The 15,316-nt window shown below is 36.6% G+C and overlaps 1 protein-coding gene across 2 annotated transcripts in view; it reads left to right on the forward strand.

Annotated features, from left to right (window-relative positions):
• The first annotated feature begins 17 nt into the window (after window positions 1–17).
• CLINT1 (clathrin interactor 1) overlaps window positions 18–15,316 on the forward strand; it is a 58,892-nt gene continuing 43,593 nt past the window's right edge. Inside the window, exon 1 of one of the 2 annotated variants that reach the window (XM_032337168.1) lies at window positions 18–233. In XM_032337168.1, the coding sequence (XP_032193059.1) occupies window positions 193–233 (41 nt within the window). In that variant the 5' untranslated portion in view covers window positions 18–192. The remainder of the gene's footprint in view (window positions 234–15,316) is intronic. The other variant, XM_032337169.1, reaches the window with a different exon arrangement.

Consider the following 15,316-nt stretch of genomic DNA (forward strand, 5'->3'; position numbering starts at 1 on the left):
GCGCCTCTGCCCCCGCGTCTCGACGTGTCACCGGCGGCGCCGCGGCTGTGGCAAGGGAAGGACCTAACTGGGGGAGTTCGAGGCGGCGGGCGGCGGCAGCGACCCCGGCCTGGATCTGCCCCGGCGCGGAAGTGTCCCGGGGTCCGTGGGGAGTAGGGGAGGGAGGCGGCGGCTCGGCCCGCACGGGGCACAATGTTGAACATGTGGAAGGTGCGGGAGCTGGTGGACAAAGCGTGAGTATCGGGGGTCAGTTGTGGCCGAGGCCCACGCAGGGGAGGGGAGGAAGGGGAAAGGGGAGCTGGCCCCGCGCCCGGGGCCTCCCGCGTCACGCCCCCCGGCTCGGCCAGCCCCATCATGGCGGCGGCCGGCTCTTTCCCTGGCCCAGAGCTCGTCCAGACCGGCGAGACTGAGAAGGGACCCTTCCTCGTTTCAGAACATCCCGTTAGCCCCTTCCTCTCCTGTGCAGGCCTTCCTCATCTTGCCCCTACTTCCATCCCACTAGGCATAGACCATTTGGTCAGGGGAGGGGGCGGGGTTGTCTAGAGCTGGGTCACTGCCCCGACCGAAGGACAGTCTTTGGCCCCAGGCTTTGGGCTTTGCCTCCAGGGTAGCAGCGAAGGTTTGGGGGTGAGGGACGCAATGCACTGACGCTCTGTGTTCCTTAGGGTGTGGTGCGGAGACCTCGGGCCCGGTCAGATTGTGTACTTTACCTTCTGGGTTTCTTTTAATTCTAATGAACCTGAAGAGTTGGAGTGGGTGATAGGTGTAACAAGTGGCGGTTGTGGTCAGACCGAAGTTACTCAAGAGGAGATTCATCCTTTGCTTTCCTAACGCTAGTGAAAGTAGATCACCATGTAACTTATTGTGATTCTTCTTTCCTCTGTTTCTTTTCCACTACACTTCATTTTTGGAGGGCCAGTTGTTCCATTTGGGGCAATTAACAAGGCATTAAGACATTTCCCTTAAAGAAAGAAACAGCCCAGGTTTATATCCTGTTGATCTGCTGTTAACGTCCCTCACAGGTAAAATGACTAATAATGTGGATGATTTCCTTTACACTTAACACTTAAGTGATAACTTCAGTGTCTCACTACACTAAGAAAACCTTACTTAACGGACATAACAATGGTTAAGTAAGTTCTTCTAGGCTAGCAGGAAATAAAGTTTAAGATTTTAACTGGGTCTCTTCCTTTTGGGTTCTAGTGCTTGGGCAATATGTGTGGTGATAAAAAACGTTTGTGGTACCAGCCCAACCTAAAATCAGGAAGTGTAAATGGCAACTGTTGAGTCTCTCTTGACACCAAAAACAACAAAACAAAGGCAAAAAACAAAAAACCACCATTCATAGTGGTGTGGATAATGCATCGGATAGAACTTAGGGTTTGACCACATTTTCAGATTTTCTGAGCTACCAAGGCAATAGAGCACCTAAAAAAAACCCCATAGGTTTCAGAATCTGAAGAGCTTTGTAACCTTGGCAAGTTACTTAATCTTTAAGTGCCCTAGTTTTCTTAGGTGCAGTGTGTAAATAATAATAGATACCTACCTTACAGTGTTGTAAGGATTAAGGGCTAAAGGCTTTACATATAAAACCCCTAACACAATATGTTTAGATCGGTATACTTTTGATAACTGTAACAGATGTTCTGCATTGAGAGTGAGATAAACATTAGAAGAGAAACACCATGTTTGAAGAGTGATTTGCTTTAATAATTTTCCTTTATCAGCTATTCATTTGATGGGTAAGCCCTCAGACATTTATATTGGGCTTATTTTGCTATTTATACAGCCTTTGCTTTCTAAAGATAAAATCATTGTTCTTTTCCAGATCCAGGTTCATTAGTTGTTCTTTAATTTTTTTCCCCTGTGGATGCCATGTATGCTCTGCAGGATCATTGGTTGGTTTTTGTTTTGTTTTGTTTTGTTTTTTGGGGTTTTTTTGTTGGTTTTTTTTTTTTTTAATATATGATACAAGGACTTAGATACCAGCTTAAATCGTTTTTAAAAGTCTAAAAGTCTCTACAAAACTAGCTATTTCTAAGTCAGAGAACAGAAGAGGAAACCACTAAGAAACACCTTGTTATCTTGGAGGACTAAGTTTGTGGTACTCACAAATTTGCAGAGACTATATACATTTTTCAGGGGAAAGAAATCAAGACAATGTTCCTGCTCTTGTACAGTTCGTATTGTTTTGTCTTTATCACCTGTGTTACTAATCTTCAAGTGTTCAGGTTAAATTTGCCACGGAAGTAGTTTTCAAGTTGTAATGGAACAACTGTTCTTAAAAAAGAACTCTGTCTTCCTTTTTACTACCCACTTTAGAATGGAGACTTGAACCAAGTTATTCAAGAACATGTAAGAATGTTGCACCAAGGACTTTTTAAAGCTTTTGTGGGTGTCTGACACATGATACTAAGATGTGAGGTTATTTTACTGATGAATACTCAGGATTTAATTTTCATCTTTCACTGGCAGAAGAGAAGAAAATCTTCCCTCAAAATGTAAGAACCAGTACCTCTGTTACTGTGTTCAGTTAGACTCTTCACCTTAAAATGCCATGGTGGAGGAGAAATGGATCCATAGAATGGCTACTTTGATTATTAGGGGGATAAGGTATTGAGGGAACTTGACATAAAGAAACAACGGAGTGATTAAGGATTACTCAGTGAGTTTGGATTACGGGCACTAGTTGAAGAGCTGGGTTCAGATTCTGATACTGCCTTTTAAGCTAGCCATATGTCTAATTTTAGAGAGAATCACATAGATCTCCAGATTATAGATTCCTTATAAAATTAGGGGACTAGGGTAGAGAAAGACTTTACAACTTCACTGGCTCTTTGGAGACATGAATTTCCATCAGTGGGAAAGAAATGAATGTAGTATTTCATAATAGCAGATAAATTTTGGAAAGTCATTATCCTCCAGAGATATTTTGGGCTGAAAAGGGAATTTTTTTTAAGTGGTAATCAATATATGTTATATGTAAATGCTTTATGCAGTAAATAAGTGCAACCCGTGACTCAGGAGAACAAGGACTTTAATTTAGCATATATCCCTAACCAGTGAGGTTTACTTCAGAAAGAAAAATGTACTTTTTCAGAATAAGTTCCCTGGAGCTACAGTTAGATCAAGTATGGTGGCAGTTCTGAAGCATAATGATATATTTCAAATACTGGCTTTTGAGAGCTTGAAGACCTGGAGGGTGAGGAGATACTCTCCACAATTCTTGCACCTCCTGGCAGTATTAAATGGCTTGTCTTGCAGAACACTGAAGAAAAGCAGATAAAGTCATAGGCCAGCCAGAGCTTGGAGGAAAAATTCCTCCCACTTGTACTCAAATTGCATAAAAGGCAGCGTTGGCAGGAAAGGATAAGTGGCACCACTCTTACTGACTAGGATTAGCTTGACCACTATTGTGTGACCTGCCTTCTTGTAATGAAATTGGATAACTTTTATATTTCGTCATCCTACATGGTATAGATTGAAAGGTGCTGCAATTCTCTATTTTTTCTCCAAATTTTGGAAATACAGTGAACGTGACCTGATAGTAGTAGATCACAACTGCTGCTTATTATTCATACATGGCTAATTCTTATCTTTCATCTCCGGGAGTAATGTTAATGGTAAATCTATTTCATTAGTGGTCCTTGCTCTTTTTTTTTCTTTTTAAAAATATTATATTTACTTATTTGACAGAGAGAGACACAGTGAGAGAGGGATCACAAGCAGGGGAAGTGGGAGAGGGAGAAACAGTCTCTGATCCCGGGACCACGACACAAGCAGAAGGCAGACACCCAATGACTGAGCCACCCAGGCGCTCCAGTGGTTCTTTCTCTTTTTATGATAGTGATTTCCAGGCGTGGGCTAACTCCTATAGAAAGGCAGCTGTTACAGATAGTCCATTTTAAGTTATCTTCCTAAGCATCGCTTGCATTTTCCCCCAAAGGCTGATTTTTGTTGGTGTTACCTGCATGTTTAGCTCATGTAATGGAGCAACAGAAACTGCTGTTCTAGTCTAGAACCCGGAGGGAGAACTTTTGGCTTTTATAGAAAATAGTTTCATTCGGTTATTTCAACAGATAATAAATTTATTATTTTTTTGGAGTAGTACTGTACTTTCTGAACTTGAAAAGTATAATACCTGCCTTCAAGAAACTTGACATTGGGGCCCCTATGTGACTCAGTCATTAAGCTTCTGCCTTCTGTTCATGATCCTGGGAGCAGAGTCCCCCATCAGGTTTCTTGCTCAGTAGGAAGCCTGCTTCCCTCTCCCACTCACTCTGCTTGTATTCCCCTTTTTGTCTGTGTGTGTCTCTCTGTCAAATAAATAAATAAAATCTTAAAAAGAAAGAAAAAAGAAACTTGACATTACATGATAGGCTACAACTTGAACTTATCAGTTTTGCCTTTTAGTCTGCACATGGTTTCCCCTTTATTTCCCTATCATCTTACCAGTAAATCTCTCTTCCGTGTGTGTCTTAGAATTTGAAAGCAAACATGACTGTCCGCTTTTTAGTCTTCCCATATCAAATTTTGGGGAACCAATTACAGATAATTGTTACTGCTGAAATAATTATCCTCCTTCTCCTCTAGTAAGTGGTTATAAGAAGATATTAAGAATTTAATTCCAAAGAACGAAGGGTTTAATTTATCTTCTGCCAGCATTTCTTTAGTTTAAATTAGCCTATTTAGTACTAGTGTCAAAATGCTTTTAAAAATCACTTAGTTGCCTCTTGTGTTTTTCTGTGCCATGTGTGTTAGTTTTCAAGTAGTTTTTCATCTGCTTACTGATATATCCACTAAAAGTACTTGGCTTTTTTTTTTTTTTTTTTAATTTTAAATTACACTTACTAGTACTCCTGGTTTTTACAGTATGACTCCACAGTTGAACCTTTTTTTCTATGCTCTTGTATTATTTTCTTATTTATTTCTAATGTTTACTTATATTTCTTTTAAGAAGAAAGAGTATAGGCAGTTTAACGTTTTAATCTTGAAGAAATTTTACTGTTTTATCTTTCTTATTAGGATATATTTAGCTTTTAGAAAGTTTTTTTTTTTTTTAGTATTTGTCATAGCTCTTAGATACAATGAGTTAACTCCTTTTAGCCTCAGCTGACATTACTTAACATTCTAGAACAACATATTTAACTGTTTATTCCTTTATGCTTTTTTAAGGTGTCATTTCATAAGTTTTCCTTGTTCAGTTGACTTGTGTGTGTTTGTCCATCTACCTGTTTTTATAGTAATTTGCTAGCAAGACACCTTATCCTACTACACCTCCAGGCAATATGGATCTGTGAAGCAGTTTGATTTAGAGATCAGAACTTGACTAAAATCTGGGTCCACTACTAAGAAGCAGTGGTCTTTTTTTTTTTTTTTTTTTTTTTTAGAAGCGGTGGTCTTGGGCATTGAAACAGTATCTCTACATTTTTCTGTCTAGGAAGTGGAGATACTTTTTTTTACAGGGTTCTTGTGAGGATTAAATTCATGTGATACACTTAGCATATTATCTGACATAAACTCTTGAAATGCCTATTGTTATTATGTAATACAAAAAGTAATTTGTAACATACAAAAAATTCAAAAGAATAAGTGTTTAAAAAAATAAAGAAAATATTGTTGTCAGACTACATTATTTACAAGTATGTAAGAACTGTGTTTTAATCCTGAATCATTATTTTCAGGGGCACTCTTTCATAAAGCTCTTCATCTGAATGGACAGCTTAACCTACATAAAGGAAAACTCACTAAGTATCTCTACTACCTGTGCTGTGTGTTGTTTTCACCAAGTTATAAAATCTTTTACTTTAATATTGTAAAGCATATTACAGAAGTAGTTCTTTAAAAAGACATGTTGAGGAATAGAGTCTTTGGGAAGACATATTGCAGTTTCCATCTGCTAATTTTTGTTCAGTTTGTTTTGTATTTTTTTCAAGATTTCAAAGATAGGGCTAATGTAAACTTCCTCCTAAGATGTAAAAAGATTTATTTTTTGAAGGCAAATTGAAGTTGATGGTTTATTCTTAAGAAACTGAACAGTATCAAGAAAAAGAAATCTCTGGGGTGCCTAGGTGGCTCGGTGGGCAAAAGCCTCTGCCTTCGGCTCAGATCATGATCCCAGGGGTCCTGGGAGGAGCCCCACATCGGGCTCTCTGCTTGGCCAGGAGCCTGCTTCCCCTCTCTTTCTGCCTGCCTCTCTGCCTACTTGTGATCTCTGTCTGTCAAATAAATAAATATTTTAAAAAAAAATCTTAAAAAAAAGAAATCTCTAAAATATATCATATTTGTAACCTCTGACAATAGATGAGCAATATATACAAGTAAAGAACATCGCAGAAGGGGCTTTCCAATTATTCCGTCCATTCTCCCAAGTTGGCAAGAATTTTTTTTTGGCTTACCAGAGCTCTTCAGCCTGAAAATTAAATACAGGTAAAAGAACATAATGTACTCCCATGTTGGAAACAGTTTATAGCTGTTTGTGACTTGTGGATAGATTCAACTAATGAACTATTAGATACGAATAATTTTGTTTATTTGCAACCATAGGCATGTTTTGTACTTAAGGAAAGTAGTTTGCTAATAAGAATGTCTTTTGACATGTGATTTTGTTAAGTTTCTAAATTCTTAGGGGAGTAGGTTCTATATAATTCAAATGTAAATAATTTTAACTTACACCTGCATTCATCACTACATGGCAGATGTGTATGCATGCTTTTGAAATGTTTCACTCAAAAATTCTCACCTAGGGGTGCTTGGGTGACTCACTGGGGTTAAGCATCTGCTTTCAGTTCAGGTCTTGATCCCAGGGTCCTTGTATCAAGCCCTGCATTGTCCTCCCTGCTCAATGGGGCATCTTCTGCTCCCTCTCCCTCTGCCCTCCCCTGGCTTATGTGTTCTCTCTCTCTTTCTGTCAAATGGATAAAAATCTTTTAAAAAATTCTCATCTAGATCTAGCCTTAAATTTTTTAAATAGAAAAACCACCTGCTTTGAATATTCAGTTTCTTGTTTCTTTTGCCATTTGTTTTCATGTATTTTTAGGAAATCATTAAAGAACAGTGCAAATAAATATGATGAGGGTTTTTTCCTATTGATTTTTCTCATATTCATTCTTCAGCTTAAGGTTGTCTGATTAAAACTGTTTTTGTAATTAACCCTTAATAGTTAAAGAATACCCTTGGTTTAATGTGTTTGGCTTGTATTTATAAGTTTGGCATTAAATGGGTTTTTGAAGTGTCGCTTATTTCTCATGAAGCCAAATGAAAATTTTAATCCCATAACCTGCTTTTCACATAGCACTAGTGATTCTTTAAAAATACTGTATCGGATCTGCCTCAGAGCCCTTGTCACTCCTCACTGCCTCTAGCCTGTACTTGATTTGTCTCTCTACTGCCCCCTGTGACCTCATCTACCACTCTGATTCTCTGTTTACTCCCCATATAAAATAGCATGCATTCACCTGCATCACTCCTTTCCCCTCTTACTGCCTTTATTTACAGCTGCTGCCTCAGGGATTAAACTCCTTAAAGGGAGGGACTTTGTTTTGTTTACTCCTGTATTACTGACTCTTAGAACAGCATATTACATATAGTAGGTGCTCAATGAATATTTTTGAATATCTTAAATTTGATAAGCTGTTTTATATTACTGAGGAAATCTTCCAAGTCCATGTATTTTTAATAAAAGCTAGTAGTTATTTAACATTTGCCATATGCTAAGAACAATTGTGACAATATTATTATCGTCTTCAATGTATTGATGAGGAAATGGGCCGCAGAGATGTCCAGGCACTTGCCCAGAGTAACACATCTAGAAAATAAGAGTCTAGATTTAAATCTAGATGACAGCTGTAAGGACATATATTTAACAGTTTTTGCTAACTTTTACAGGACATTAAACAAAGAATGCCTTATTTTACTATAATAAGGGTGAGTTACTAGTGTATACCTTACACTAATTAAAAATTACTTAGAAAGAAATTTATAATTCTTAAGTTCCTGAACCAGATTCAGTGAGTTTTTTCCCCCCTGTATGTACCTATTATAAAAGAAAAACTTTCTGGACTCTTGCAGAACTTTGAATAATGTCTGTAAGTTGGATGCCCTTTAACAGAAGGAAAGCAAACAGATGTCTGTGTATGTGCAAAAGAAAATCTTGGGTTTTGTAGTGAAGGTGCTCACTACTTAATCTTAGAAAGTATAACAGTTATGAGCTATAGTATGTGCTTCAGAATTAGTAGTCTTATAGCCAGTTTCTACAACTTTAAAGTTTCATATAATCCTTTGATCTTTAGATTGTGGTCTTTGCTGTGCATGTACTACTATGTTGTATGAATCTGTGATTTATGCGCAACTTTTCCCAATTTTTCTTCAGATTGAGAATATATTCCAGAGTCCATTATATACTTACCTAAGTACTATGTTTTTGGTATAGGTTATAAATATTTAAATGTTATGCAGTAACTGAAAATCATTACTAATCATGGCCATTCATTATAAAGGTCCTTCACTGAGTATTCAGTAAACATCTTCCATGAGCCCTATGGAGTATTATAAGATGAGAGAGACCTTAAGGTTCCAGTAGCAGCATTTGTTTCTGTCAAGCAGATGTACCTGAGAAGCACATGAAAAAGAAATAGAGAATAATACAAGATGGTATGATACCTGAATTTGGGGTATAGGAGTGTAAATACTGTTGAAATTCAGAGAATAAAAAGAACAAGATAGCAAAAGCTTCATGAAAGAGATACATCCTGCGATACTTTTTCTTTTTTACGTGTATTTGCCTGAAAGGAAGATGAGGCTGAATAAGGTATCAAACATGAAGTGCAAAATCTGAAACCATTCAAATAACAATGTAGAGTCACTGATAAGAACCTGCTCCCAAATGGTTCCAAACATAGGATAACATCAGTGAATACTGTCTGAGATGATGCTCCATCACAAAAGGAAGAGCCCTTCCTACTCCAATCAGATAGTACAAAGTAAATAATTTTGAAGTATAGATATTTGGATTTTTTTAATGGCTTCAGGGGAGCTAAATTATAGAGGATTAAATTTTGGTGGTGGGGTTCTGGAAGTAATTTCCTGTATGTCAGAAAAGTTGAACCTAGTTTTTAGGATTTGGATATACATTTATATGGATAAATCTGAGTTCAATCAATCAAGGGTAAAAAACGAAAAACTCAATTTAAACAAAATATCAAATACTCGACTTCAGATAGAGGTAGTTTTACAAGCATCACTATTGAAGTAGGTACAGGATTTCTCATTTTAGCTTTGTTGATAAGATTTTTAGTTACAGGGGCGCCTGGGTGGCCCAGTTGTTAAGCTTCCGCCTTCTGCTCAGGTCATGATCCCAGGCTTCCTTCTCAGGGGAGGTGTACTGCTCTGTCTCCCACTCCCCCCTGCTTGTGTTCCCTCTTGCACTGCATCTCTGTCAAATAAATAAATAAATAAATCGATCTTTTTTTTTTAAGGGGGGGGTTAGTTACATACTTTGGTTAGTGCTTGATATTTATCAGTGTTTATTTTTTTTTTTAAAGATTTTATTTATTTATTTGACAGACAGAGATCACAAGGAGGCAAAGAGACAGGCAGAGAGAGAGGAGGAAGCAGGCTCCCTGCTGAGCAGAGAGCCCGATGCGGGGGCTCGATCTCAGGACCCTGGGATCATGACCTGAGCTGAAGGCAGAGGCTTTAACCCACTGAGCCACCCAGGCGCCCCTTTATCAGTGTTTCTGAACTTAATCAGGTAGAAGTGAAAATAATCAGTCATGTGATCACACTGTACAATATCATACAATGTCAGGCATTTGTGTCTACAAAGATGTAATTTTCATGTCCCAGTGCAGAATTTTGCATCAATTTATCATTCCCTTAGAATAGTATAAAGCTATTTTTTTAAGGGTAACTAATTTCAGAACTTCCTTTTAGATTTTTTTCATGAAGGAATCAGGTAGTACATTTACTAAAATTACATTTACTAAAATTACATATTCAGAAAGATACTGGTCATGAGTATGCCCAAGCTGAGCAGATTCCTTTGGATTTCAGTTTTATTATTAAATGAGTGGTGGTAGGCCACCTGAGAATGAACCTGGTCTTTGAGCTCTGTGCTCAGCAGGGAGTCTGCTTAAGATTCTCTCTTTCTCTCAAATAAAATCTTTAAATGAGCCATGGAAGGGGTAATTAGAAGGGAGACCTGATAAATTAAGAGATTTTGTCCAATTTTCCTGTATAAAATGGGATAAGTTCTAACTTCCAGGACTGTTAAAAGAATTTATTGAGTTACTATATTATGGAAATGTTATCACTGTGTTCTCAATGAATTCTTCAGTGTTTTTGTTTTGTTTATTTAGTTTCCTCATTGGGAGACTGCTTTAAAAACAGTAACCCAGGATTAAAAGAGATGAACAAAGACTGTTATTCCTTAGATTAGTTCTAATTAAAAGAAATTTAAAAGTTGGCAGAAATTTTTAAATAAACTGTTAAACCCCCTTAACAGTAAAATTTTTACTATTAAAATTATTATAGTGGCTATTTTATCCATACCTGTACAAACTAGAATTGGGATCTAGAACACAAAATTAACACTACACTTACTTTTTAATACCTTGGATAGTTGATCTGTTTGTGAAGCCATTTTAACACATGATACCTCTTAATAGAAAACATCACAGTTTTTTCTTTATAAAAGAAAAATTTGATTTCTTGACAAATCTGTGCAAGAGGCATTAAACAACTGCCATCAGTAGCGAAAGATTGTCTAAAGCTGCTTTAAGTACAGAGTAGGAGTGGTTTTGGTTGTTGAATAGGAATAATATTCCATACTTTTAAAAAAACGGGACTTGAGAGGGTAGGCTTTTAAAATTTATTACCTTGGGAGCTAAGACTTCTAAAATTTATTAGAAATTGCACTTGAAGAACTTGAACTTGAATTGATAATGTGTACCACAGGATATACAGTTGAATTTGTAATGACTGGTATTTCCAAAACAACTTTCAAATAAATATCTTATGCTAAATATTTTACTAAGTTTTTCTAGCAAGTGGGAATGGGTGTCCTGGTTATTTAGAGTCATAAATATTCTGTCACTGTTGTATCTAAATACAACATTTTGCTAGCTTTTATTGTCATTAAATATGGTAATAGGTTACTGTGTTACATGGAAACTTTAGAACTAGAACGGCCCTAAGAGCTTAATTAAGGGTGTTTTTGGCCTGTTTATTAGTTGAGGAAAATGGTTAACCATTAGGATTTTTCAGTTGTGTAAGTATTTAAGATTGCTTGACATGCTAACATGGTTTAGAAAAGGAGATGTGGTGTTTGCTGTACTAAAAGGTTAAAATATGCATACTTTATATTACTAATTGTTCCTTTTACTAGAAGTTAAATATGAAATGACATTAATATAAAATTTAGGTTAGCCTAAATTTCATTATGTTTTAACTCTGATAAACTTTAACTTTAAACTTTTGCATTCTGTATCTGAAAGCATAATGTTCATTCTGCATCTAGATTCTTCAGTGCATTAATAGAATAATGATTGCACTTGAATAAGCTAGTCATTGCCTAGTTCAAAACTGAAATAAATGTTCTCCAAATTGTAGAATCAAGAAAATGATAGCTCAAAATGAAAAGGTAATAAACCTAACCATTTTCATGGAGTTTGACTTTTGTTCCAAGTTATGTATATTACCTAGAGAGACAAATTAAAAAAAAAAAACAACACTGAGGTAAGAATCACATAGCATTAACCATTTTAAAGTGCTGAATTCAGTGGCATTTAATACATTTACAATATTATGCAGTTAGGCAAAGTTTTAAATAATGTTTTATTCTGAAATTAAAGTTCTAGGAATAGTAAAGGAAACACCTGTAATCCTTTATCCTAATTCACCGGTTTTTAAGATTTTTGCCGTATTTGCTTTACATTCTCTTCTTCCTCTTCCACTTCGTCTACACACACACACACACACACACACACACACACACACACGTACATTTCTGATACATTTTTTAAAGTAGGTTACATACCACCTTTGCCTCAGAACTTGTGTGCCTTTCCTAAGAACAGAGATTATTATTCTATATAACCATAATATGGGTATCAGATTCAAGAAATTTAACATTGAAAGAATAATTTTCTCTCTCTGTAGCCTGTATTCCAGTTGTGTTAAGTCATCTCATTCCAGTGCAGGATTCTGTCCAGGATCATGTATTTGTCATGACTCTTTAGTCTCCTTTAATGAGGAGTTCCTTAACTTTTCTTTGCCTCTCATAACATTGGCATTTTTGAAGATTATAAGCCAGTTATTTTATTTCTGTACTTAAGGTTATTCCTCAATTTAAGGTTAGCTGATGTTGTATGTATTCTGAGCTGGGATAGTACATTAATAGCATGTCCTTTTCAGGAGGTACACAAGGTCCGTATGCTCTGTTAATTTTGAGCACTAAGTCAAGGTGTTGTCTGGTTTCTTCACTGTGTAGTTAACTGTTCTCATTGTAATAAGAAATAAGCAGTCTGTGGGGAGATAGTTTAAGATCTCTTCTCATCAAACTCCCGCCTAGATTTAGCATCTGCTGATGCTTCTTGCTTTAACTAGTCTTCATTGTGATGGTTACAGTTGGTGACTCACCCCCTTCTATTACCTTCCCCCACATTCTATCCTTGTATGTGTTTATCAGTGTACCATACAGAAGAGCTTTCATTACTCCGCCTCCTTCCCTACATCCCTCCCTTATCATTTTATTCAGTGGGTTGTAATCTCTTGTCATTTTATTCAATGGGTTGTAATCCATACTGTCTTTATTTATTTCAGCATTCAAGTTGTCACAGTTTTGGCCAGTGGGAGCCTTGTAAAGCAAGCCTTTGTCTTTTTAGTGTGTGTTTTGTTTGGTTTTATTTTCATTTTGTTTTTTGGGCACTTTCTTACTTTCTGGATAAGATGTTTCAAACTTATCCTGTACTTTTACTTCTTCAGCCCTGAAGTCAGTCATTTCTCCAAGGAGCCCTGGTCTTGGTTACTTTTAGTGCTGAGGCAGATTTTTTTTTTTTTAAAGATTTTATTTATTTATTTGACAGAGATCAGAAGTAGGCAGAGAGGCAGGCAGAGAGAGAGGGGGAAACAGGCTCCCTGCTGAGCAGAAAGCCAGATAAGGGGCTGGATCCCGGGACCCTGGGATCATGACCTGAGCCGAAGGCAGAGGCTTCACCCACTGAGCCACCCAGGCACCCACTGAGGCAGATTTTATTTATTTATTTATTCATTCATTCATTCATTTATTTATTTATTTTGAGGCAGATTTTTAAATACAGATGACAGGGTAGATTATATATAGAGAGATATTTGTCACAATTAAGATGTTAGAATTTCTTAATATGTAGAAACACCTAGAGTAAGTACAAAGAGTTGGCACGTGGAAGAAGTAACAGTGGTGATTTTCTTCTGGATAATTAAGGTTTTGTTTTCATATTTTTAAACTTTAAGAGAATAAGCTATGTGAAGCCTGCTCCATTGCTAGTCTCTTCCTACTTTTTCCACTTCTAGCATTGTAATTTGCTTTCTACAAATCAGTTTAGTATAAAAAAACAATCAAAACACATGCTTTACAAGTATATGTATTGTAGATAATATAATTATGTCAATAAAATGCTTCTATAAAATGTATTCTTCCAGTGGTATTTCCTGTTACAGCCACCTACCTATAATTCATATACTTCTGTCATAATATAACTCTTGTTCAGTTTTTGAATTGTTTATGCTAGCAACTGATTACTGAGTAATTTAAGTATCAATTATGACAGCACTATTCTAATTAGAACGCTGGATGCTGACACTTCATTTCGCAAACAAGTGTAGAAATATCTATGGGACTTTTGTAGAATTAAGTATTGAGGATTAATTTTCTATAGGTAGTCTTTTGATATATATGTTAAGTTTAGATTTATGCTTACTTTATCTGTAAACCAAATACATAATTCATTTGGAATATGAACTCCTTTTGACTTAAATTGGGAAAAATTGGTTATATGTTGAGAGTGGCATTTTTCCAACAGTTAAAAAAAAAAGTCATGTGTGTATATTAAAAAGCAGCGAAATTACACAATTTTAAATAAAACAGGGCCCCTGGGTGGCTCAGTAGTTAAGTGTCTACCTTCAGCTCAGATCATGGTCCCAAGGTCCTGGGAGCTGAGTCCCACATTGAGCTCCCTGCCCAGCAGGAGCCTGCTTCTCCCTCTCCCACTCCCCCTGTTTGTGTTCCAAACCTCTCTCGCTGTCCCTCTCTCTCTGTCAAATAAATAAACAAAATATTTTTTAAAGTTTTTTTTTTTTTTAAAGATTTATTTATTTATTTATTTGACAGACCACAAATAGAGAGGCAGACAGAGAGGAGGAAGTAGGCTCCCTGCTGAGCAGAGCCCAATGTGGGGCTCCATACCAGGACACTGGGATCATGACCTGAGCCAAAGGCAGAGACTTTAACGCACTGAGCCACCCAGGCGCCCCAAAATCTTTATTAAATAATCCTTTAAAAAAGTAAAATAAATACAAGTAAGTTGCCCATTAAGAGTAAGAGTTTGAGAAATTTAATGGAGATACAACACCACTGTTTGATTTAACACAGATAATATATATCTCTTTGGTCATGTTGGGATTTATAAGGAGTAATTTGAAAATAACACATTCACATTCCTTTTAGACTGATGACATTTTTCAAAGTTTTTTAGGATATATGATGATAATCTTTTAGTGAATGAATTATAGTATATTCTTAATGTTTATATAATCTCTGATGAGAAAGCGAAAATTGTAGGTATGCTTCTCATGTCAGATACCCATATGACAGAGAATGAGGTATATTATGTTAAGGATTGCAGAAAGCCACCAGATGACCTGGTTTATTCATTTCATTAGTATTTATTGATCATTTAGAACTGTTTCAGATAACTTGAAGTGTAGTTGTAAATAAGTCTTCGTAGGAAGAGATAAATAAAAAACAAGTAAATAAAATTATATTTTTAAGTGTGAAGTGAAGGGGCTAACGTAGAGAATGATGAATGGGACTATTTTAAGTAGAATAGGAGAAGAAAGCCTTTCTGAGGACATGGGGTTTATGTTAAGACTTAAAAGATTTTTAACGAGAGTAGAGGAAGGAAGTTCCCAGAGAGAAGATACTAGGGAATAAGCAAAGTGGTGAAAGAGCTGGTGAGAAAGAGAACAGTATGAAAGAACATGGAGGAAGGTAGTCTCAGGGAATGTTTGGCCATTGCATGGAGCTTGGATTTATTGTAAGTGTAATAAGAAGCTGTGA

This window comes from Mustela erminea, chromosome 3 (genome assembly GCF_009829155.1).
Source record: "Mustela erminea isolate mMusErm1 chromosome 3, mMusErm1.Pri, whole genome shotgun sequence".
NCBI lineage: Eukaryota > Metazoa > Chordata > Mammalia > Carnivora > Mustelidae > Mustela > Mustela erminea.